This window comes from Sus scrofa, chromosome 8, assembly GCF_000003025.6.
Source record: "Sus scrofa isolate TJ Tabasco breed Duroc chromosome 8, Sscrofa11.1, whole genome shotgun sequence".
NCBI classification, from domain to species: Eukaryota; Metazoa; Chordata; class Mammalia; order Artiodactyla; family Suidae; genus Sus; species Sus scrofa.
The window spans coordinates 93931811-93958646 of record NC_010450.4 but is presented as its reverse complement, the minus strand read 5'-3'; the positions used below and the strand labels follow the sequence as shown (position 1 = coordinate 93958646).

The window sequence follows — 26836 nt, the reverse complement described above, 5'->3', positions numbered from 1 at the left end:
CCATCTGAATAATAATTGTGATCTAAATAAAGGCTGATGGCTCTAGTGAGAATTTATGGACTTTGAAAAGCCAATTACATATACCACTTTCAAAGAAATAATCCAAAATAAAATACATTAAAAAACAAGTAAAACAGAAAGCTGAGAACTAATTCAGCAGATCAATGAAAATGAAAGAAAGAAACTGTATTGATGTTACTTTCTGAAAGCACAATTCAAGGATTAATTGATATAATGTGTATAGAGTGAACAGAACAATCCATAGCACGTTTTAAGTGCATATAATGGAGAAAAAAAATGTACTATAGCTTGTAACACCAGTATTGTCAATGGTATGATGGAACAGGTATTCTTATACTATACTGTTAAAATTAGGAGACAGTAACTGGAAGCCACTATACAAATTAGGCATATCTGCTTAGAATCAACAATTATACTGATAGAACTCAATCCCACATGAATACTCAAAAACAATGTAATCACTGTAACACTGTGTATGAGGAACATTTAGAAAACAATTAAATGTCCACTTATAAAGAGATAAGTAATAATTACATGCATAGTATGTATTCTAAAGAAGATATTTAAATAATAACATTTTTATCTAAAAATTACAGGGACGTGTGCATTAAAATGGTAGAGTAAATAAAGACAAATTTTGTAGGTGTTGATGTTTGTATATTTTGTTCCTTGAGAGTGTACAATGAACTGTTATTAATGTGTTTATTTATGGGAAATGACTTTAGATAATTATGAGCTCAGGGACCAAGAAGATCAGAACTCTGCTTTTTTATTCATATCTTTTACTTGGTAATTTTGCTAATTTCCTAAAGCATGTTATCATGTTATTTCTAATTTGAATAAATAAGATATCTAACTAGAGAATATTAAAGGAAGTGCGTATTTTATTTGAAAGAGCAATAAAATACAAAATACTGATAGTTTTGATAATAGAGACTTTAGGAGTTAAGAGGAAAACTAACAAGCTAGGTTGGCACCATGGCCTCTCACCTATTATTTAATTTTTCCATATGTGAAAAGCATAAGTTTTAGTTTTACTGTACCTTTATAGTGATTAATAATTCAGAAAACAAGTTATAACAATTTTAGTCCTCTATTTGATTTATATGGATATATTCAGTAAATGTTAATAATTATATAATCATAAACACACTAAAAGACAAAGTCAAATAATGAAATTTGATTAAACTGTGAAGTTATTTTCTTAAATGAACATTTTTAAGTAAATAATTTAATTCCTAATTAGTTTATTACATTTTGGATTTTTAGAACATATAAGTGCATTCTAGCCTTTTTCATTGAATTGATTTAACACAACTACAATCAGTAAAATTTTAGTCTTATATACTATATATGTTCATTACTTAATAACTACATGTATAGCCTCAGCATATATTTTTAAATAATACTGCCCTAGCATACTTCCTGATTTGTTATAGCATAGTTATAAATTACTTTTAGATTATCATATATAAGCACATTTTATAATATGCGTTATTACTAAACCTTTACTTCCAATACTTAACTGTTGTTATTTTCCAAACGTCTCTGAAAGTACACTCATATCGTTTGCAGAAAAAAAGATAATTTGCCCCTATTAATTTTGGCTATCTAATTTTTAGGACATTAGTTAAAAACTTCTACAGAAATGTTAAATAATAGTTGGACTATGTATTTTTCAATTTGAAAAATATAAACTAATTTTTTCATAAAAATATTACTCTGTGTCCATACTTTTAATATTTCCATGAACACAGCCACACATTTTTTATTTACTGGTCTCATTTCAGTCTTTTCAAGATTTTAACTATAGATTTCACTTCTTTGACAAGATAATTATTAGAACTTTATAAATTTGTAAGTAATGACATGTTTTTCTTTCTGAGGGATATTTTTTGGGCCAGTATTGCCTTAATATTTCTACTTTCTGTAGTGCACTGATGGAACTAATTTTCACATCGTGAGGTATGGGGAAGTCATTCTGGCTTATACATGATTTGGCTTGAACTTTATGCTAACTAAAACAGTCTGTCTTGTCGCCTGCCAAACATACATTCTACATCTGCTTTAACCATTAGAGAAAGAAACAAAAATATTTAAAAATCAAAATGGAGTAACAGTGGTTCAGGCCTCCAAAATGCAGCTGGGTGGCTAATGTGGATGTAGTTTCATACACTTTCCTGAAAACCTGAACTTTCTGAACTGTATCAGATTCAAGGACACCACCATCCTTTCTCACAACAGTATCTGCCAGTAGCTACCTGTTCCAACGTTCTGGCCTCAAGGTCTCATTGTAACTATGCAAATATATCGGACCCCAAGCAATCCTTGCTTAACAAATAACCTTTCTTCTTTCTACCTCCAATTATAATTCTTGACAAACAGCTTATGTAATTTTGTGGTTTGACTTTATAGGCCTCCCTGCTATTGTGTAGTCCAATGCAACAGAATTCAAGTGCTTCCTGAACCCTGTGTCTCCTGGCTACAGTTCTCAGTTTGGCTCAAATAAAACTCTTTTCTGTTCCTCTTCTAGATTGGCTTATTGATTATTTCCATCAACAGCAACATGGCTTCTTTTATTACAGAACGTCTGAAAATATTTAACACCCAACTGAAAGATAATTCATGTTATTCAATGCACAATTCTTAAAATATAATCTCTATTTACCTATAGACACTGTGGTTTGCTCTAAAGTGAGAGCTATTCACTTAATTTCTTGATTAGTATATCATTTTTTTCTTATTTTTTTCTCAGGGTTTTTTTTTTTTCCTTGGTTATTTTGTTTTTGTTTTTGTTTTTTTTGCCATTTCTTGGGCCGCTTCCGCGGCATATGGAGGTTCCCAGGCTAGGGGTCGAATCGGAGTTGTAGCTGCCAGCCTACGACAGAGCCACAGCAACGCAGGATCTGAGCCAAGTCTGCGATCTACACCATAGCTCACGGCAACGCCGGATCGTTAACCCACTGAGCAAGGGCAGGGGCGAACCCGCAACCTCATGGTTCCTAGTCGGATTCGTTAACCACTGCATCCTTGGTTATTTTGATACTATGTCAGTTGCCTCAATTATCTCCAGTGTGTGTGTGTGTTACCTTTAATACATTAGTATATTATATATTTTTCTTCTGTATTACTGATCCACATCACAGTATTTCAAATAATTAATTGTATTGGTAACAATTATTACAAATAATTGTTGGTAATTTACTAACATACATAATGGGAACAATTTCATGTTTGGAAAAATCAGAAAATAATAAATTTTCATACTTTTAGTGGGAAAATTTATGGACACAGCCCATATAAGTTATCTAAAACAGTACCCTATCAATATAGGCTCTAAGAAAATGTTAACTATTTTAAAGTAAAATCGTAGAGCTTATGTTTTCAAACTTTTATCTTTATGTCTCCATCAGACATTAGCTTAAAACTCATTCCCATATTCTCTTAATCTTTATTCCTAAAGTAAGCAGAACACACAAAAAAATCTACTTCAGACACTACTTCCATCATGATTAGCATGCAGATGTAATGGGATGACATACATGTCATTAACAGCTTCTATGCAATAGTGTGATTAGCATGAGTTTCCATTACATGAAATACAAATTAATGTTTGTTGTCTATCCTCTTCCAAACTCCAATGGAGCACAAGAATTCTTACTTCTCATGCATTTTACTTTGTGAATAAGGCATTATTCCCCAAAATGCCAAATGTCAAAAATAATGTCTAAGACCTAGGATTTACAATAACCTACCTTAATAATTTCTATTTACCTATAATATTGACATAATCATAACAGAACTACATTTTATCCATCATATTACTGCCTAATACACATAAATCGGCATACATGTAATTTATCTCCTCACCTGCTACTTTGCAGGAATTGTTAAATAATGTCATATTTCAAATTCTCATACCATCATTCATTCCCTCTTTGTCCTACATAATCAATTTTCTTCCTGTCCTAAGTCATCACCATGGATATAGAAACTTGCCATAGTATCTCCCATTATAACAAAATTAATTTTTAAAAATCCTTTCAATATCCCATTCTTTTCCAACTACAGCTACATTTCTCTACTACTCTTATTAATTCCATCATCTCTCAATGTTTTGAGCAAATTTGAGGTAAGCATTAATCTCCATAATTTCAATGAAACACATCTCTACTTTTTCAAACACCATACTGAATTGTCATGTCTGTCTAAATCAGCCTACCAAGGCATATTTTAAATTGGTTATTTCTTAAAACACTTTCTTCAACTGTCTTCTGAAACATCACTCTGTTGTTATTTCATCAGCAGCTCCTTCATCTTTAAACATCAAGATATGATTTTATCTTTCTATATGTATTCACTTAACAGGTGCTCTCATTCAGTTACATATCCTTTAAAATCCTCTACAATGGATAATCACAAAATCTTTTTTAAAATACTCTGGGCATATACACTGAACAGTAAACAGATACTAATGATCAGTCAATTGCCACTCTTCTGCACATGAGTGTCAAAATATATCTCCAACAACACAAAGCCAAAACCAAACGTGTGATGTCCATATAAGCACATACATTAAAATTATCTTAACAAAAACCACAATTACTGCTATCTCAATAAATGGAAACACCCTTCTTGTTTCTTGATTAAAAAATCATGAAGCCAATCTTGTTTTTTCTTGTTCTTTCACACTGCATATAAATTCATTAGATTACTTGCTTATCTCACCCTTAAAATATATCAAGATAACTATCTAGTTCTCACCTATGACAATATGTCCACTTTACTAGTGGTCCAGGACAGCATTATTTCTGACTGGATAATTTCAATAGCTTCCTTATCTGCTTCTATATTTATAGCTTTATACTAAATGCAGCTCTCAGTGTTATTTAAGCCAAAATGTTCCTCTGGTCTAAATCCTCCATTTTTTCTCACATTTCACTTAAACTAAAATAGAATCCTTTAATAAAGGTTAGAAGTTCTAAATCATCAGGTCCTCTGTCCTGTCTTTGTTTCTTAAGAGTCTCCATCTTAATCATTGCACTCTAACCACATCTATCTTCTGTGTTTTTTTGTTTGTGTGTTTGGTGAATACATAAAGACTATTTCTCCCCAATAGCATAAGAATTTACTGTTTCAAACTCTGACTAATCATCCTTTCTACACATGGCTTTTAGCTCGTGTATATTCTTCTTATCTCTATTAAAATGTCACCTAGTCTTCAAAGCCTTCTATGCCTTCTTTATGTAGGATACTAATCCCTCTTCTTAGTTCCTCCCCACCTCCAATACAGCCCCTAGCCACTTTTCTGATTCTGTTTTTCCCACAGTATATTTTAGCACTTAACAAAGGAGGTATCTTGTGTCTGGTCCATGAAGACAAGATCTTGTCTGTTTTAACCCTACTCTATCCTAGGGGCCAAGAACAATAATTTGGCATATGATATGTAGCCAATGTGCATTGAAGTAATACTTAAATGAGCACATACTTAGTAATGTATAAACAGCACCAATATTTGTCTTTAAAATGCTTAAAATATAAAAAATACAGCCATCAAAAATATGATACTGTGCAGAAATTATTCAAAGGTGATAAAGAGGTAATCAACATCAGGAAATGACTTCAGATCCTAACAGGGACTTAGTGGACATCACAGAACAGCCAGACATTATAAGATGAGGATATAAGACAAGGACATAAGGAGCATCACAGGTAAAGAAATGTCTAACATATACTTTGCTTTGAAATTTTGGACTGGGTATATTTTAAAGGATTACTATTAAATGTTAGCACAGCAGAATCTCTCCCCCCAAAATTCTTTTTCAGAATTTTAGCTTATACTAAAGCTATGATAGTTCCTGACATGAAAATTGGCCTTTTATATATGATGATTTTTTTTCAAATCCAAGATAAGTACATTATTAAAAAGATTTTTTTATCTTGTTCTGTCTATTATTTGATCAGTAAAGATTATTTTACTGTGATTTCACGTTATCATTCTTTTTTTAAGAATCCCTATCTATTCCTACTTTAAACAGCAGAAACCCTACTATTATTTTAAGAGAAATGTCCTTTTATCATCTATTTCCAGTGCAGTTCTTTAGAAATCCATCCAATTATAAAAGTCTTAAAAATTGTACTTATTTTACAATGCTTCATTCTGTGTGAGTTCTGTTGTAATTTTTACAAGAAATATCTTGAGAGAAGAGATGCATATTATGCAAAACCTGAAAAAAAAGTCAGTGATTTCCAGCATCAAAGGTCATTTATTCTACTGAGAGCCTAGTGACCTTTAAGTTAATTTCCTATTTTATGGATTTTTATAAATTACTCAGTAGTGTGGATTATGTATAGAGAAAGCAGACTACATAACTTCAAATTTTTTTCAAAACATTTTGTGAATCATGAGATAAACAGCCACTTAAGTAATCTATATAATTGTGATAAATGTTCAAGTAGAAATAATGGAATGAGGGAAGTCCTTATAATGTTGAATAAAACACTTTTTCCACACTTAACCTGTAAGGCAAATAAATCTTTCAAAACTGTGTTCAGTGAGAATACAACATCTGTATTAAGTTAATGTTACAAAGGATAAATGCAAGTGAAACATCTGGGTTACTCACAATAAAAATTCAGTATCTGTATATAAATTACAGGAACAATTACAAGTATGAGTCACCAAGCAGGTAAAATTCTCCTTCTTGGTGGAATGAATAAGGGGATGGCACAAGAATGTCCCTTCACATAGAATTAGAAAGTGAGCGGAAATGAAGTACTTCCCAAAATTGGAGCCAATAGTGACACAAACAAGATTAAAAAGTCATTTGATAGTAGTACTGAGATTTGACACTATACACTCTGGTTGCACAGCTTAAAATGTATTTATTCATCCTACTAAATTTCCATCCTTTCACAAGACCTCTGTGAGCTACCAGCTGGAATTTGGAACACCCATCCAGCCTTTTAGATCCAAACTGTTATGTTTATGGACATTATTATTCCTACTCTCAAGTAAGCCCTGCATTATGCTTTGTCATTCAATATTAACATGCAAAGTCTTGCATTAAACTCATTTATATGAATTACCATTTATTTTATTCAACACTCAACAACTGTGGTTTATGTTTCCCTTTTCTCTGGATTTTAATGTAGGAAGAGAAAATTTTATTGTCACCTCTTCTTTTACTCAAATTTATACTGTTTTGGTCTTTCGACTCTTCTAAAACTTTAGATTTTCTTCCTCTCTGCTCTATCAGTAACTAAAAAGTGTATTCAAGTATATCAACAGTTATAGGATATATTTTAAGGTATAGTCATAAATCATAGCATGTTTTTTAAAATATTTTTGTTATATGCGTAAAGGCAGGCAGGCATGGACTGTGCCGGCCCATATAAAGTCTCTAATTTCTTACTTACAGAATATCAGCTTGGTCAATGAGCCTAAGCCCAGTATTATGTTTGCTCTCATATACTCATGACAATTTTTTCCCCTTGATTTTCCAGCCTTCATCTATGAAGGCTTGACATTGTGATTCATTTCCTATAACAGCAGTATAGGTGGAAATTTCTGTAGAGGTTTCTGTGAAAAAAAGCACAAATGTGCTAGCCAGCCTTCCTGCTTCCACTTATTTTGCATTGACTATGGATGGGATAAATGAATTAACAGCTGATATCTTGCACCATGAAGTAGAAAACATGGGAGAAGATCAGAAGAAGAGGGATACTTTTCCCATGATAACACTGTGTATCTGAAACATTCAAAAATTTATTATTTGCTAAATTTTTCTAAATGAGTAAATACATTTTAATATTCACCCATATTAACAGGCAAATGTTACTTGCAATGAAAATCTGTCTAAATAATTGGGAGTATCTTCCATTCAGGGTAGAAATATTCATATTACTGGCCCATTACATTTTATTAAGCCAGAAGCAAATTCAATCAAAAGAAGTAAATGTTTTCCCTAACTTTTAGGAAGATAATAAAATAGGTAAATTTTATACTAAGATTTTTCTATAGTTTTCAAAAAATCAGTTTAATAACTACATGGAATATTCTGAATTGATATAATTCATGTTTCAGAGAGATTTGTAATTGGAAATACTGTTTTCATGCAAATCTGTTTTTATTTTAGTGTTTGATATTTACATAATTAATTCACACACTGTGGCATATATATGCCAGACTTAATTTCATTAATTAATTCAAATAAGGTTCAATGAGAGATTCAGACAAGACTGTAAGGTCATGTTATGTACTTCATAAAAACAATTTCTTGAAAGAACTGAAAGAAATCGGTAACCATTTATATCTCTGTCTTTCATTTTTCCCTTTTTGAAAAATGAGCCTGGAAATTTTACTTATACTTAATGCACATAATGGTTAGTCTAAAAACTATTTTATAAATCATACATGACCAGAAGAGCTCTGTTTGATTTTTCATATGACTAGATTCATGTTGCCTTTCAAACTTTTTCATAAATTGTTGTATAATCTTATCTCTTTCATAACAGCTCATAACTGAGTCCATTCTTCCATACAACACAGTAATTAGGATGTTCATGGCTGGCTGAATCATAAGTTTAAGAAATGTTTTTAGATGTGACAAATATTCTTTTTTTTTTTTTTTTGACCAAAATTTAGGCAGGCTCCTCTGAACCCTCTTTTTGATTACATCTCATCTCTGGGCAATATCTAGGCCTGACTAGTCTGGTTGTAGCAAGCATCCTCCTAAGTCAGTTTAAGAAATTAAATTAACCTCACTCTTGATATCTGATCTCTCATGCTATCTGACCGGATTCCTCATCCTCTACCCTTGATGTCTGGTCACTGTGCCTGCTTTCAGCAAGAATCCTGTTCAGTCAGTTTGACAAAATCATGCTATCCTTTTAGGCTTTCTCTTACTAGTTTTCCATCAACTTATGCCTCCTAATCCACTCTGTTACTTGGTTATACATTCCCAGCTATCTTCGATATTTTAGGGTAGAATCTGATCTCTGTTCTCTATTACAATAATCTTGACACCTAGCAAAATAGTCCTGGATAAGAAAGTATTTTTTATGGTTTTAATAGGTATCAGAGTAACTTTTCTTTAACAGAACTACCAAAGTATTAACTGTTGATGCAGAACTACTCAATATGATCTGCAGTTTTTATTTCAATTATAGTTCACAGTTATATTGTAAAAACATGTTTACTTTGTGTATAGTTTTTTCATACAACAAATTACCTTTTATTTGCCTAGGAATTTGTTTGAGTTGGAAATTTTACCTTCTAAATGTGTATAAAATTAAGTAAGATTGGAATGCTGTAAACAGACCACATGAAAAATAAAACTGTAAAAATCAGTTAATTCTATTCTCAGTGCAACACATTGCTAATGAAGCAACTTCTAAATGTCATCATCCTCGATAAAAAGTCATGAACTAAAATAGTCATGAGTTAATTGGAGAAGAATAACCAAAGTATTGGCCAGGTTGAGGTAAGTCTGTGCTATCTTTAAATGAAATAAAATGAAGTATTCTGAAAAATATTTATTATTTTAAAAGTCCCATTTACTAGCAAACAATCTTATAGTAACTACCCACTGTCACCATAGTCAAGGCAATAGATTGCAGTTATCATCTGTAATTAAATATTTCACATCATAAAAATATTTTAAAACTGAATTGAGTTTTAAGTCTTTAAATATTTGAGAGTTGAAAATTTAAGAGCATATAAAAATTTTAGAAAAGGACTTTCATCAATAAAATATTCAAAAGATGGTAAATTATGCGTGATGATTTAATATATGCAAATTTACAAGTGATATGAATAGTAAATTTGAATAGAGAAAATATGTACATAAATGAATGGTATTTCAAAATCTAAGCAAATGATGACTATATTATGTACTTGTCCCAAAGGTAAATGAAATATTAATTAAGAAACTTTTTTCCCATTAAAGGGCTAATAAGAGGGTATGAAGGAAAATTACTAATTTGTTCCATTTTCCTTATTTTTAAGAATTTTGTTCAATATATTATTATCTTCATGGTTTACTATTATTTTTATCAAACCGTTGTTCTTATCCCATCTTGCTTAATGCTTAACAATATAAAAAATATGAAATTAAGCCTAATCTTTGGTGGTCCAATTTATCTGGGTTTATTCTTACTGTTTTATCCTTAAAAGTCATTGTTGCTGGTATTACTAGAGATTGAGTCATATGTTATACATGCTTCCAATATGACTTTTTTGAGATCAGGCAGTCAGTTATTCTTACTTGATATAAAAGAGCAATAAAAAATCCATTCCCATTGTTTTTTTTTTTTTTTTTTTTTTTTTTTTTTTTGTCTTTTTGCCTTTTCTAGGGCCTCTCCCGCGCATATGGAGGTTCCCAGGCTAGGGGTCGAATCGGAGCTGTAGCTGCTGGCCTACGCCACAGCCACAGCAACACAGGATCTGAGCTGTGTCTGCAACCTCCACCACAGCTCATGGCAACGCTGAATCCTTAACCTACTGAGCGAGGTCAGGGATTGAACTCGCAACCTCATGGTTCCTAGACGGATTTGTTAACTACTGAACCACAATGGGAACTCCTCCATTTCCATTTTTAAATGCTTCTGAACTCACAGTGCATTGGTTTATAAATTATTTGATTCAATCAGATGCAAAATCAGTAATATAATTTGACCACAGGTCTGATACTCTGTAAAGTATTTTTAAAAATGTAAAGTTTGGAGTTCCTGTTGTGGCACAGCAGAAATGAATCCAATTAGGAACCATGAGGTTGTGGGTTCGATCCCTGGCCTCATTCAGTGGGTTAAGGATCTGGTTGTCACCACGAGCTGTGGTGTAGGTCGCAGACATGGCTTGGATTCTACATTGCTGTGGCTGTGGTATAGGCTGGCAGCTGTTAGCTCCAATTCAACCCCCAGTCTGGGAACCTCCATATGCCATGGCTGCTAAAAAGCAAAAAAAAAAAAAAAAAAAAATTTAAATTTTCCAAAATACCATCATTAAGCAACACACTGTTACAAAAATCTAAGTATTTAAATGTGCAACACTTTCTCATAGTGAGTGAATATTTGCTTCTTATCTACTGTCTTGGCCTAATCTATAATGGAGATGTGAACCATCCAACTTTATTGGTCACCTTTGTTTTGGTCTTTAGCTTTAGAATATTATCAAGGGCTCCACATTCATTTGAAATAATAATACTGAAAATGTAGCTCACTGATTAAAGATTCAGTTCCAGAACTCTTCCAGGAGACATATGGGGACTGGGGAAATCATATATATATATATATATATATATATATATATATATATATTTAATTTCCCTCTTCTTAATATAATTATACAAAAATCAGGTTAAAATGAGTAGAAAATAAGAGGTTTTCATTGCAAACTAGCTGAAATACTACATTCCAAAATGTTAAGGAGACAATTTATTTACTTAGCAATAAATAGTTTCATTGTTTTAAATTTCTAGTAAGTATAACTACAGATTTTTAAAGTCTCTCAGTGTTGTCTACCTAAACATTTTCCAGGCTACCTCTCTGAGTCTCTGTCTAACTCAAATAATCATTAAAACACACTATTCAAATTTACCTCACTAAGCACTTGCTTAAAACAAGAAACACACATTTTTCAACTAAAGTCATGTCAAAAAAATTATAATTTTCCATCTAATGGAATTGCAATTCAAAATTTTCTCTTTTGGATGAAAAAATTCCACTTAGGAGTTCCCGTCGTGGCTCAGTGGTTAATGAATCCGACTAGAAACCATGAGGTTGTGGGTTCAATCCCTGGCCCTGCTCAGTGGGTTAAGGATCCGGTGTTGCCGTGAGCTGTGATGTAGGTCGCAGACATAGTTTGGATTCCTTGACTATGGCATAGGCTGGCAGCTACATCTCTGATTAGACCCCTAGCCTGGGCATCTCCATATGTTGCGGGTGTAGCCCTAGAAAAAGACACACACACAAAAATTCCACTTATCCTTCTATCATTGAGATTAATAATAATCAAAAGACATAAAAGGCTATTAAGAAAATTTTGTCAACTTAAAAAAATAATTATTTTTGTATTATTCATGCTTTATACTTTTAAGTATACATTTAATAAAATTATATCAATTTATAAACACTGATATATATTAAGTTTAGACCGTACTTTTTAATGAGATTCCTAGTTCTCCTTCTGTTTATTACTGATGTTTCACTTATTATATATATTTTATTTTTAAATTTAGAACAGCCTTTTCAGATCCAGTGTGGACAGATCTTTTTGTCTTATCGTTTGAAAAGTTCATCTCTACCATTTAATAAGCATTTTAATTTTTTACTGAAAATGAAAGGTTTCTACTCTAAAAGATGAATCAACTTTCCAATCTTAATTGTACAGATGCATCAAATTGTTCTGACCAAAAGTAAATGATTCTATTATACAATGCAATGGAGGAAAGGATTTAAAGAACATTTCAATCAGACCTGTACTCTGAAAACTATAAAACATTGATGTAGGAATTAGGAAATGATATAAAAAATGGAGCGGAAGAATTACTATTTTTAAAATGTCCATACTACCCAAAGAAATTTATAGATTTAATGTAATCCCTATCAAAATACCCATATCATTTTTCACAGAACTAGAAAAAATAATCCTAAAATTTATATGGAATTACAAAAGGTCACAAATTGCCAAATCAATCTTGAGAAAAAAAGAACAAAAGCAGAGGTGTCATGCTTCCTGAAATCAGACCATACTACAAAGGTACTCTTCCCAGGAAGAACGTCTGTTCAAGTCTTTTGTTTTTTTAATTCAGTTCTGTGTTTGTTGATACTAGAGCTGATCACCTGTTACACATTCTGGATATTAACCCCCATTGGTTGTCTTATTTACAATCATTTTCTGTTTCAGTGGGTTGTCTTTTCATTTTGTTGATGGTTTCCTTTGCTGTGCTATCATTTTTAAGTTTAATTAGTTCCCATTTGCTTATTTTTGCTTTTATTTATTTTGCCTTATGAGACAAGTCCCAAAGAGTATTACTGCGATCTGTGCCTATTCTCTCTCTTAGGAGTTTATTAGTTTCAGGTCTTACATTTTGGTCTTTTAAATACATTTCGAATTTATTTTTTTATTTAATATGAGGAAACGTTCCAATCTCATTGTTGTACATGTAGCTGACCAGTTTTCCCAGCACCACTTACTAAAGAGACTGTCATTTCTTCACCTGTCATAGATTAATTGTCATAAATGTGCGGGTTTATTTCTGAGCTCTCTTGTTCTGTTCCATTGATTTGTGTGTCTCTATTTGTGCCAGTATCATGCTGCTTTGATTACTGTACCTTTGTAGTATGAAAAAAAAATGCACAAACTGCTAATAATCAGAGAAATGCAAATAAAAACAGCAATGATATATCACTTCACTACTGTCAAATCAGCTACTGTTAAAAAAAAAGTCTACTAGTAACAAATTTTGGAGGGGATGTAGGGAAAATGGAACCCTGGTACACTGTAGGTGGGACTGTAAATTGGTTCAGGCACCATGGAAAACATTACTGAGGTCTCATAAAACATAAAAATTGAACTAACACATGATCCAGCAATTCCATCACTGGGTAAATATCTGAAGAAAATGAAAACACCAAGATGAAAAGATGCATGCACCCCAGTGTTCACAGCATCATTATTTATAAGAGCCAAGACATGGAAGTAACCTCAGTGTCTATCAACAGATGAAATATTATTTAGCTGTAAGAAGAATGAAATCCTGCCATTTGCAACAATGTGGATGGACCTAGAGTATTGTGCCTAGTGAAGTAAGTTATAGAAGGACACTCTGTTATCATTTACATGTGGAACCTAAAATGTAAAATAAACAAATGCATATTAAAAAACAGGAACAGACTTATAGATACTGCAACATTATTTTCTGAAATTTCATCTTTTGTTTTCAGTATTGTTTCAATTTTTCATCTAATTTTAATTTCTGCTCTATTTTTTCTTTATGCATAACTTTTCTCTGTACTGAACTTCTAATTATTGTTCTATCATTCACAAAATGTTGTCAAAATAGTCCAAAATCAATGAAGCATATTCTATTATACTAACTGGTCAATATAAACAACTTGCTTGTTTCTCCATTTAAATATAAAACGGTATTTTTTTCATTTCTCGTCAATTTTTTTTGTCCAAACCCATGACATGCAGAAGTCCCCAGGCAGAACCTGTGCCACAGCATAAACAGAGCCATGACAGTGACAATACCAGATCCTTAACCAGATGAGCCATCAGGGAACTCATTTTTCATCAAATGTCATAAAAATATATTATGTTTTTTATAACCGAAGAACTCCAGGAAAATACTTTCTACTGGGAAAACTTTTCCAATCTTCCAATGACCTTAAATTTTATCTTCAAAAATATTTTTACAAGATATAAAATAATATTCTTAAATATTCTGATGTTAGATTACTGGATTTAATTTACATACTTCTGAACTTTTGAGTTTTAGATACATTTACCACTTAATAAGTTCCAATGTACTCAACAACAGAAAATAGCTATATCCAGATTATGTTTTTAATAAATTATAAAATTAGAAAATATACTAAACATAGTTGTATAATTTAGAATAAGAATGATAGGAAAAAAGAATAAGAAAGAGAGGTATATATTTCAGCAATGCCTAAAATATGCTATTTTATAATTTGAGACAATATACTATATTATTTAGACTAAAATAACCTAAGGAGGGAATCACAGAAAACTATGTATTTTAATAAAAATACTATAAATAAAAAATTTGATTATTACAATATATATGATAGTTTCAATGATAATGACTTTCTAAATGGTTTCAATAATTTATATTTTAGTCAACATACAAGAACACTACAAAACTGCATTATTTTTATCAATAACTTTATTACACTGAATGTCATCTTACCTGGGTAATATTATTTTAATACATACTCTTTCCATTTCTATCTGACTTATGTGGTCTTCACATAAAGTATATTTAGCTATACTAAATAGAGAATACTAATCCCTTAAGCCCAATATATATAATAGTCCAATATGGGGTAAAAGTTAAAAAATATATAGCTTTAAACTATCTTGATATTGAACTACTGTTGATATATTTCCTCAGTTATTAACATTCCCCTTTCAGGTTAATACCAGTCATCAAAAATGTGGAGTACTCCTGACCCTTTTCCAAATGTGTAAATTAGTAATATAATGGCAATATTCAGATAGGCAAATACAGACTAAGCTCACTTTGATGAAAACAATGTGAGGTAAAGCTTCCCTACTGAGAATCATCTAAGTTTGTGAAATAGTAATTTGGAATGGCTATATGTGCTAAGTATATTGAAGAAAAGAAAATGTGGAACACTCATCTGTATCATCTTTATGTATATCTAATCATTTCATATATATATAATAAAATTGAAATATATAATTGGAAATGTATTTCCAATTATATAGTTACAAATATATTGTTATATGTATTATATATACAAATATATTTCATATTATACATAATAAAATTGAAATATATATAATTGGATGTATTTCCAATTGTATAGTTACAAATACATTAAGATATATATGCAACTATGTAATCTCAAGTATATGTGGCATTTCAAATTATATAGTAAGTATGTATATATCCCACATATAAAATAGCATATATAAATGAAATAGTATCAACAAAATGTCAAAAAAGTATTATTTTATCTATAGTATTCTCACTTAACTTTTTTGGTTTGCTTTCCAAATTTAATTTGAAAAAAAAAAAAAGCATTTTCCATGAAACGAAAATAATTGTCTCAAAAATAAAGACTTTTTTTCACTTGAAAAAATAAATACTTTAAACAATGGTGCAGTAAAAAATAAATACCCATAAACATTAAATATAAGCCTAACATTTTCAAATTTTATTTTGTTACTTAATTCTCCCCTATCCCTCTCTCATTTCTTCTCTTTCATTTTTAGCATAAAATGAACTATTTTCCAAACACCTATAGATACATCAAACAGAGCATTTTCCTACAATGTCAAAGATAATTTAGCTCATAAACTAGTACTAAGTATTCATTTTCAGAGAAGTATTTTTTGTACTCTAGAGATATTGGAAACAATAGAAATCAAAATTTATTGAAGTTCATATTACTTGATAATTAAACAGAAGTTTCTTTTTCTTTTCTTGAGTGTGTGTGTGTCTTTTTGCCTTTTTCTAGGACCGCTCCTGTGGCATATGGAGGTCCCCAGGCTAGGGGTCTAATCAGAGCTGTAGCCACTGGCCTATGCCAGAGCCACAGCAATGAGGGATCCAAGCTGCGTCTGCGACCTACACCACAGCTCATGACAACGCCGGATCCTTAACCCACTGAGCCAGGCCAGGGATCGAACCCACAACATAATGGTTCCTAGTCAGATTCGTTAACCACTGAGTCACGAGGGAACTCCCCACAGAACTTTAATTTCTTAAAAAGCATTCTATTTTAAAATTATTTAAAGGATTCTGTATCTGTTATATGGCTTAGGTAACATCCACATTACACTAAGAAAATATTTTGAAAATTAGATAAATTGTCTAAATACTGTATCTACTGAAAGGGTGCACATAGAGCTATCACTAAAAATCTGAAAATAAACAAATATTTTTGAACTATAAAGATCATAAGTCAGTATCTCTACACTGGCTTTAATTACACAGTAAGTAATTTAATCTTCATTAACCCTCATATATTCATTACAGAAAGCAACTTGGAAAAAAAAATCACTCAAAAAAACCAAAAGAAGAAAAAAAAACCATAAATAATTTCCATTATTTAGCTAGAAAATTACTAACAATAGATTTAGATTGGAATAATTTGCTTTACAGAACGTTATAGTGTTCAAATTAGACACAAATTAAAAAGATAAAACAGATTACTCATTCAATAGTTTGGTGGCTACTATGCAAATCAGATCATCTGTCTAAAATGTGGCCAGATGAACATTTTTCTGTAAAGTATTTCTTGATTTCCATATGGTGTGTCAGTCATTTCACAGGTCCAGATAGCGGTTGACTTAGAAAGATGACAATAAATGCTTTTAAACGCTAAGGTCCAAAAGGCAAGCAGATATTTCTGAAACTGTATACATAGAGTAGATCCTTAAACACGTGAGATATAGCAGGTGCCAATCCTGCAAACTGTTGAAAATTCATAGAGATATAGATATGCATAAGTCAATAGCATATGTAAAATATTTTATTTGGAATTTAATTTATAAGAAGACTATATGAAAGTCACATATATTTGACTTTCATAAGGTGTTTCTTGAGGTATTTTCATTTTTTTTTAACTTTTTTTTTTGCTTTGCCACAATAAGGTGAGATTCATCATATATGTGGCACCAACGAAAAAATAATGAGAGCACAAGGAAATCTTCCACAGTTAAACATACATATTAAACATATTGCACTCATATACGTTGTTCAAATTCAAGCTTTCAGCCCCTTGAATGCTTTTCTTAGTATATATAACACACATACAATTAAAGAAAAAGTTATATAATTGGCCAAGAAGTCTCCAGTTTTTCCACTACTAAATGCTTATAACTCAAGAGGATATATTTTGATGTGTAAGTATAACTGCAACATGAAACTACTGAAAAGCAAGACAAATTTTCAGAGAAAAATTCAAAAGGTTAAAAAAGTATAGTGGGAGCCCAGTGGCTCTGCGTCTCAGTCCCGAGCCGGGAGCAGCAGCAGCTTCTTGCTTCTCAACTTCAGCGCCCACCCGGCCCTAGACCCACACCCCTCGCATCACCACCTGCAGCCCCCGCGCGGCGCCGCCACCCCCGGGAGTCCTGGGTGGGCACCTGCAAACTCCGCCTTGTGCACCTGCGGCCCTTGAGCCGGTGCTAGCGCCTGATCGAGCCAGAGCTACGGCCAACGCGGGGCTGCAGCTGCTGGGCTTCATCCTGGCCTTCCTGGGCTGGATCGGCTCCATCGTCAGCACCGCACTGCTTCAGTGGAAGATTTACTCCTACGCTGGTGACAACATAGTGACAGTCCAGGCCATCTAGGAGGGGCTGTGGATGTCCCGCATGTCGCAGAGCACCGGGAAGATCCAGTGCAAAGTCTTAGACTCCTTGCTGAATCTGAACAGCACTATGCAAGCAACCCGTGCCTTGATAGTGACTGGCATCCTTCTGGGACTATACCCATCTTTGTGGCCACCATTGGCATGAAGTGTATGAAGTGCATGGAAGATGATGAGGTGCAGAAGATGTGGATGGCTGTCATTGGGGGAGTGATCTTTCTTATTTCAGGTCTGGCTATCTTAGTTGCCACAGCATAGTATGGTAACAGAATTGTTCAAGAATTCTATCACCTCATGACCCCGGTCAATGCCAGATATGAATTTGGTCAGGCTCTCTTCACTGGCTGGGCTGCTGCTTCTCTCTGCCTTCTGGGAGGTGCCCTACTTTGCGCTCCTGTCCCCGAAAAACAACATCTTACCCAACACAAAGGCCCTATCCAAAACCTTCACCTTCCAGTGGGAAAGACTACGTGTGACAGAATCAAAAGGACAAAACCGTGTTGGAACAACCAGAAAATGGACATTGAAATACTGTCATTGACATTGAGATCTTCGACTTTTGACTGTTAGAGTCTGAACTATGGTATAACCAAAAAAATATTTTTTTTAAAATACACATTGCTAAAAATGATGAGGTCTTATTTTATCTCCTTTCCTCAATACGGGAGGGAAGCCATTTCCACGTGTATTACTGCTTCCCACTGAGTAATCATCTCAAATGTGGGGAGAGGGCGGTCCTTAAATATATATAGATATGTACATATACATATTTTTTCTATAAAAAATTAGTAAAAACTCTTATTCTCACTATGTTGGTATAAGCATACTTAAAATATACCTAAAAAAGAAAAAATATATATTTAATTCTGTTGATTAAATAAGTAGTTTATTTGGTATTTTTCTCTTTTTTATCTACACATATATAATGGGTCAAATATCATTTACCTCCTTCGTCAGCTTTTAGTGTCTTTCACAGAAGACCTGACCTACTTTACCAAATATGAATTATTTCAGTTCTTCACATGTGCTCTTTTCAGTTCTTCACATATGCTTATGTCATATTTTTTTTTGTTACTATACTCTTACGGCACTTGCTTTGTCATCAGTCAGTCCTTCTTCATGCGTTTTTTGTGAGGTTAGGCTTAACTCTTGAGTCTGATAAGACATTTTATATGCATACAGTTAATTCCTAAAGCCAGTAAGATTTAACAAATTAGAGTTTGGGGAGCAGATCTTTCTGTGCGAGCAAATGATATATTCCTGTTGACCTTTCCACATGCTCCCTGTACTCTGACCTCTGACATGTTGTTTGCTTTGAAAATATTTGTCCCACTGAGGAGCTGTGTGCTGCTTTCAGGTGTTGTAACACAATTGTATTGATTGGATTTTTTTTTAAGCTACTTGTTCACAGTTGTATATCCTCCCAAATAACCTGTTTTCTTCCTCCTTCCTCAACTGTATTGTTTTGTCATATAGTTTACGTCTTCCCAGAAAGGGATGGCCTGTTTGTCTGAATGAAGGCTAGGCTTTCCATAGATAATCTGATGACAAATACTCTCTCTGTAGCCATAGGCAAGTCACTTCATTTTTCCCCTCTTTTCCCATCTGTCAAATTGAGATGATACTTAACCAGCTGGTAGAGTAGTATAAGTATTAATTAGTTGACATTATGCTCATTCTTTGAACATGAAATATGCCTAAGTAGTGTTTTTATTTGCTAAATTGTTTATTAAGAAGTTGTTGAACCAAACCTATACACAGGCCTTCCCATCATTCAGCACCTTCCTTTTTCCACAGGCCCACTTCCTTCCTTACAGCTGTGGCCACGATGTTGTTGGTGCTCTGTTCCATTTTAACAATTGCTAGGAGTTTTCCAGTCTGTGGAAAACTCTCCTTCACTTGAGCAAGATGATGTCATGGAAAGGGTGTTGACTTCAGGGTCTGATTTGAGCCTTGGTGCTATCAATTACTGTGTCAGTTTGGGCAAGGCTCTTGGTTGCCCTAGATTGCTTCATTCATAAAAAGAGGATTGTAATTCCTGACCTGCCTACCTCACAGGGCTGTTGTGGGGATCCAATGAGAAGGGATACAGGTTAATATGGTTTTGCAAGGTGAAAAGTACTGTACGAGGGGAAAGAATTAAGGAATTTAAGTGCCTAGGTTTTGGATTATTTTTCAAATGACTGAAAAGGGAGAACTCTTAAGAAATAGGTTTCTTGCCTTAACCAGCCTCTCAAGTGAAGAGATACTAAAGTGAGATTCAGCTAACTAACTGAAAAGATTTCTAGAGCAGCCTTAGTTTTCTTCAGTCAGTATGGCCTGATGCTTTTTGTAGCTAAGCTTTTCTCCTTTCAGGAATGCAGACTTGACCTAGGACAGGTTTGCAGATGTAATGGGTAAAACAGAAGTGTAAGGGTTGGCAAAGCAAAGAATGGAAGATTTGTTGAATTGTATTACCTTGTGAGGGTAGACAAGGTGAATGAATATCTGTTAAGTGGTATCATCAGAGTGTTGCTATTAGCTGGCAGCTAACACTGCTAGAATAGGTAGTTTGGGGATGGAATTCACAGTGAAAGCATGTAGAGGAAGTCATCCAAAGGGATGCATTTTAGGATTTGAACCCAGTCAATTTCAGTGTCTTCCAAACCTGAAGTCTATGCCCCTGGAATGCATAATTTAAAGAACCTCTGCTACCTACATAGATCCTAATGATGGGCAAAAATACATGTGGTTACTAGTGGCTAGACTCAAAAAAGAAATCCATCATCCAAGGTGGCCAACAAAATTGTTAACAGAATTTATCCGATTTTGGTATTTTTGTACTCTGCTACCTTACCTGGAAACAAACAAATAGATGTTTTGGGGGTTTTGTAATAGGAATTTGTATAAAGCATTACTTTTTCAACAAATTGTGTTTTCTTTAATATAAAATTAAAAAAAATAAGAAAATTTAAAAAGTATAGTATAGTTGATTATTTGTGAATTCATCTGCTGACTAGAAAGTATTTATAACTCCCAGAATCAATACTCATGACACTTTTGTGCTCATTCCCAGACATAATCAGAGCAGCTAAAAATTGAGTTGCCCAACATGCATATTCCCATCTGGACAAAACAAGGTAATGCTTTGGCTTCTTGTGTCAGCTATTATAAGGTAATAAGTGTTCTCATCATGGTTTATTTAGTACTACTCTTTCTGAATTTTGTAATTTTTTTGGAGGGGGTGATTTTGCTTTTAAAATGGCCCACAAAGATAGTGCTGAAAATCTATCTGGTGTACCTAAGAACCAAAAGGAAGTAACATACCTTACAGAAAAAATATATATTAGGTAAACTTCATTCAGGCATGAGTTACAGTGTTGTTGGCCATGAGTTCAATGTTAATGAATCAATAGTATGGTACACACAGGAAAAAGAAGAGGAAATTTGCTGATCTTTATATAAGGATGCTTTGGAAAGTGCTGAAGTAACATCTGGAGTGTTTTATGAAGCTATGGAAAAGATGGAAATGTGGCTACATTTATAGGTTGTTGAGATGATGTCTGATTAAAAAAAGAAGTGGACATCATTGTTTTAAGGATTCAAGACAGAGAAATTTACAGTCACTTTATTCAGCATCAGAAAAATGTTAAACCCTTCTCAGCGAGGGTTGGCTGGCTTGCAAGTTTCAAAAGGTAATACAGTGTGAAAAATGTTAAGCTTGCAGGTGAAACAGGTTGTGCAGGTCAGGACGCTATGGAAGAATTTTTTAAGTGTCTGCTAAATGTTATTTAGGAAAAAGGTTACTGAAGAGCAAGTTTTCAATACTGACGAGAAGGCTGATTTTATAAGAACATAATAAAGATATATAGTGAAAATGTAACTTCAGGGATGAAAACATTCTGAACAGAGGGTCAAAAGAACCTGATCTTGTATTTTTCCTAAGGACACTATTCAGTACTTGGTAATTCAGTATTCATGGTAACATTATGGAATGTAACTACTGCAATTAATAATGACATTGTATAAATAAACATTAACAATAACTCTTCAAAGTACAGAAATAGAAATGTTTTAAAATTAGTAAAGGATGAGGAAAATTATTTAACCTAAAGTATACTAGAAAAAATGTACACTACAAAATAAAAAAGTTGGCAAATTTAACTATATGACTATAAAAACTAAGATAACGGTTACGTTTCCATTTAAAAGACAGATATTTTTAAGTGGATTTAAATCCAAAAGACAAACTATGAGAATAAAAAAAGATCAAATTATTTTAGATAAAAGATGACAGAGGGATAGATAGATAATTAGATAGATAGGAAAATACAAAATAGACAAAGCCATTTAAGTCAAAACATGGTGGATATAGAAATGATGGGCAATGCATTATAATGATATCTCTCATTGGAAATTATACAATAATTCCAAATATGAATATATCTAATAGAAAGTCAGATATATGACAAAACTAAAATACATTGAATTAAAAATTAATATTTAAAATACAAATAGGTTTTCTGTTTAAGATTTAGAAAGCTAGAAAGGATTCCACTCCCACCCTGATGACGATAAAAAGACAACCTACAAAAGTGTAACTTTTCTTGCACTTATAAGAAATCCAAGATTGTAGATAACCAACTAGCTAAAATCCAAGACGTCTTCATAGACATATAGATATCTTCAAAAACAGGGAGGAGATATAAGCACTGGCAGAAAAAGTAAGACCAGATTTCTATTAAAATTGGTAAAAAGAATTCTACAGAAATGTTTAACAAATTCCTAAAGATCTAGTGTAGACTAATATGAGCAGACAGAATTCCAAAGAACCACAGACACAGGGAATTAATTCCCATTGGCAAGATTTGATTATGGACCTCATATATTATCATTAAAAACAAAAAACCGACGACAGTAAGATACCCTCTATGGTGCAGGCCTGGAGCAGGGAGCATGGTTGATAATGATATAATGAATCATAAAGAAGAGAATAGCAGAGAAATACTCTGAAGGATAAGGTTAAACCTTTTTCTCAAATTACAATACAAATCAAACCACGATTTAAGAATTTTGAAAACATGAATAAAGATATATATCAATAACACATATACACATACTCAACAGAAAGAAAATATTGAAGGCAGCTAGGAAAAAATGACAAATTACATGCAGGGAAAAAAAAAAGAATATGGAAGGTTTTTTATCAGTAATAATGCAAGCCAGAGGACAATGAATCAGCATTTTTAAACTGCTGAAAGAAATAACTCAGATTTCTATACCAGGTAATTCATCTTTCAAAATAAGGGAGAAAGAGTGTTTCAAACAAAGAAAAACTGAGAGAAGACTTTTAAGTGTTGGAGAAAACAAGAACACTCTTGATGAACAATTCTATAATGAAAATATCTTTCAAATATGAAGCCAAACTCCCTCTCCACTTTTTCGGCACATGCAGACATTGAGATATTTTAATAAGTGAACTATAAGAATGTTAACACTGAGTCCTTGGGTTGAAAGAATATAATACCAGACCAAACAGGAATCTACACAAAAATATAAAAATTTACAGAAATGATTAAAATAAAGGTAAATATAATATATGCATTTCATATTTAAATCACTTTAACTATATTTGCATATCTAAAGAACAAAGAGTGCAGTGCAGAGTGAGTTTATAAGCATATTCAAAAATAAAATAAAACAAAGGCACAAATATAGAGGAAGAATTTGAGAAACTGTTGAACATTTTCTACACTATATATAAAATGACACAGTAGTCTTATTCAATGTGTTCTGGATTTTTGCTTCTAGAGTCATGAAGTATATTGGTCTAAAGTGCTTGTTTTGTACTGTCTTTGGTCTGGTATTAGTGTAATCTTTGAGTTGGAAATTGTTTCTTCCTCTTTAATTTTCTAAAAAACAGTGTAGCATTGGTGTTCTTTCTTATTTTAATAATTGAGAAAACTCACCAATGAAACAGTGATAGAGAATGGGCCTGGAGAATTCCCTTTTGTAAGATTTTTTAACAGTGATGCTAACATTGTGAGGGCAACTGCCAGTGTCCGGAGACACTTTTGTCTGTCACAACTAGGTAGGTCCTACTGGCATTTAATGGATAAAGGATGTTGCTAAACATCCTACGTGCACAGGACAGCCTACCATAATGAATATTATTGACATAAAGAATCAATAATGATGAGGATATGTGATGGTTTATAAATATGAATTTAAGTTGTTTATAATTAAAATAATATTCAGATTATCTCTTCATCTTGGATGAGTTTCGGTAGAATGTGGTCCTGTAAGACAAGGTCCTTTAATATAAATTGTCAAATTCTTATGTGTAGAATTTTCCATAATATTCCTTAATTAAATTTAAATGTATATAAGTTCTGTACTGCTATCTGATGTTTAACTCCTAAAGTGGTCATTTTTACGTTATTTTTTTGTCAGTCTTATTTGAGATATTTTTCCCCCAAATCACCATTCGATTGCCTTTTTACTGTTTGATTTATTTTTTAATTTTAATATTTCCTCCCTTCTCCTTGCTTAAGCTTTATTTTGCTCTTCATTTTTTAGCTTCTTTTAAGGTGGAAGTTAAAATTAACTTGAGATCTTTCTTCTTTAAATATATATAAATATCCCTCTAATCACTTCCCTGGCGCTAATTCAGAGATTTTACTATATTTAATTTCTTTTTTCATTCAGTTCTATTCTAGTTTTTTTATTTACTATTGAATATCTCTCTTTAAACAATAGTTTAGAAATATATTCTTTAATTTCAAATTGCTTGGAGATTATCCTGCTAAATTTTTGCTGTAAATTTCTAGTTTAATTCCATACAGTCAGAGAATAGAGGTCACAGATTTTATTTTTAATTTTTTCTTTTATGACATATAGGTCATATACTGATTTGAAGAATGCCTTCTTCCAGCCGCCTCCTTTACAGAATCTTCCCATACTCTCTGGTTTAGATAAGAAAGGCTGCTGTCTCTTTGCTCTTGTTTGCTTACTGCCAGATGGGTGTGGCTGAGGAGGCTCTTCACAGTGTCTACATTTGCCATGCAAGTGAGCAGGAGGGAAAATGGGTTGTTACCTTTTTGTGAATGTTTGCTACATGCCAACAGAATACTTCAATAGGGATACCCCACAGTCTCAAAGCACAGGTTGCCTTAGCATCAGAGTGCTTAGCTCTGCTCAATATAGCACAGGGTAGGATATCCACAGGGTTCTACTCCATATTCTCTAGAGAAATACCATCTGTTGAGGAAGAGTAAGGTTACAATTTCCTCTGTGATGGTCACCTAGGTACAGCAGGTACAATCAAAAGGGTGATTACATAAAACTGCACTCTTTCCAGTCTTTTGACCAGAGAGAAAGGCTTTTTTTTTTTTTTTTTTTTTTTTTTTTGGTATCCTTTGTGTCTGTGTTGTTTCTTAGAACCCAGGCTGGGATACACAGGAAGCAAAAACAAAACCAAGGAATTCACCATCAGATCACCTTTTAATTCTCAACATTTCTCTCCAGGACCCCCAAGAATCTGAGCTCATCTTTAGGAGAAGAACCAATACTGCCCTCTAGGTGTGAGCTTGATTCTATATAAATTTTATATTCTTATTTGCTTAGTGTATCGTTAAAGGAATATACTCTTATATTTATCCAATTAAAAAAATATTATAGTGTCAGAACTGGTTAGGGTTTCCATTCTACTACTTCAGGAAAAAAGGGAAAGAAGATTTTTTTTTTTTTCTGGCAGCCCAGCTCATGGAGTTCCCTGGGCCAGGGGGCAGATCTGAGCCACAATTGCGACTTAAGCCACAGCTAGGGCAATGCTGTATCCTTAACCCACTGTGCCAGGCAGGAATTCCCAAGACTCAGCCAATCCTGTTGCACCACAGCAGGAACTCCAAGGAGATTTTTAAAAATAAGAATTCATTCTTTTGTATTAAAGATTTGAGGTGCACTCTAAATAAAATGGAGATAAAAAAGTTTACATTTTAATTTTAAGGTTATTAGCATACAGAGCCATGAAACTTAAATTTCTCCTCAGAGTTAATTTCTTTCTGGGCTTTATATAAATGTGCCAATATTTATCATTGTCTAATATGAAATATTAGTGAATCTACTAATCCAATATTGATCTCAATTATTTAGGATATTTTGCCTTATACAACATATACAGATGTAGTGTAGGTTAATATACATAAAAAATTATAGGACATTTTGTTCAAACCTATTACACCAATTTTTTCATGTTACATTTTCCAGTATTATAAACATGTGTTATCTTGTTTATCTCATTAAAGAGAATGTTTGAAATGATAACTAAAGAATTTTCATTAATTTTATAAATATGGTAAATAAAAATATTATTTCAGCATTAATATTGATTTCATGATAGGGAATGTGAGGATTTTATGAACCTGCTTAGGAAAAGTTAGTTTTATTTAGCTTTTGTGCTGTACTATTACTATTCCGAATATATGCCAAACTATAGTTATAATAAATTTTCTCATTTATTTTTACATAAAATGTATTTTACTGTTATAAATCCAAAGATACTATAAGTTTCAAAAAGTATAATTAAAAGTATATAACAATTAATTAATACATCCTCTTATTGGATAGCACAAAGTTACTCTTTACAGTGTAAATGATGACAGTGCACATATTCATTTGCAATTTTGGCAGACAGATTTTTTATTACTCACATCTGTCAAATTCAGTAAGATTCACCTCTGAAATA

At 32.6% G+C, this 26836-nt stretch overlaps 1 protein-coding gene across 1 annotated transcript in view; it reads left to right on the top strand.

The window, feature by feature from the left end:
• Positions 1 to 18709, top strand: part of LOC396566 (claudin 1-like) — a 133659-nt gene extending 114950 nt beyond the window's left edge. The window contains 3 exon segments of the mRNA XM_005666863.2: positions 17816 to 18224; positions 18227 to 18499; positions 18502 to 18709. Coding sequence (XP_005666920.2) covers positions 17816 to 18224; positions 18227 to 18499; positions 18502 to 18587 — 768 coding nt within the window. The 3' untranslated portion in view covers positions 18588 to 18709.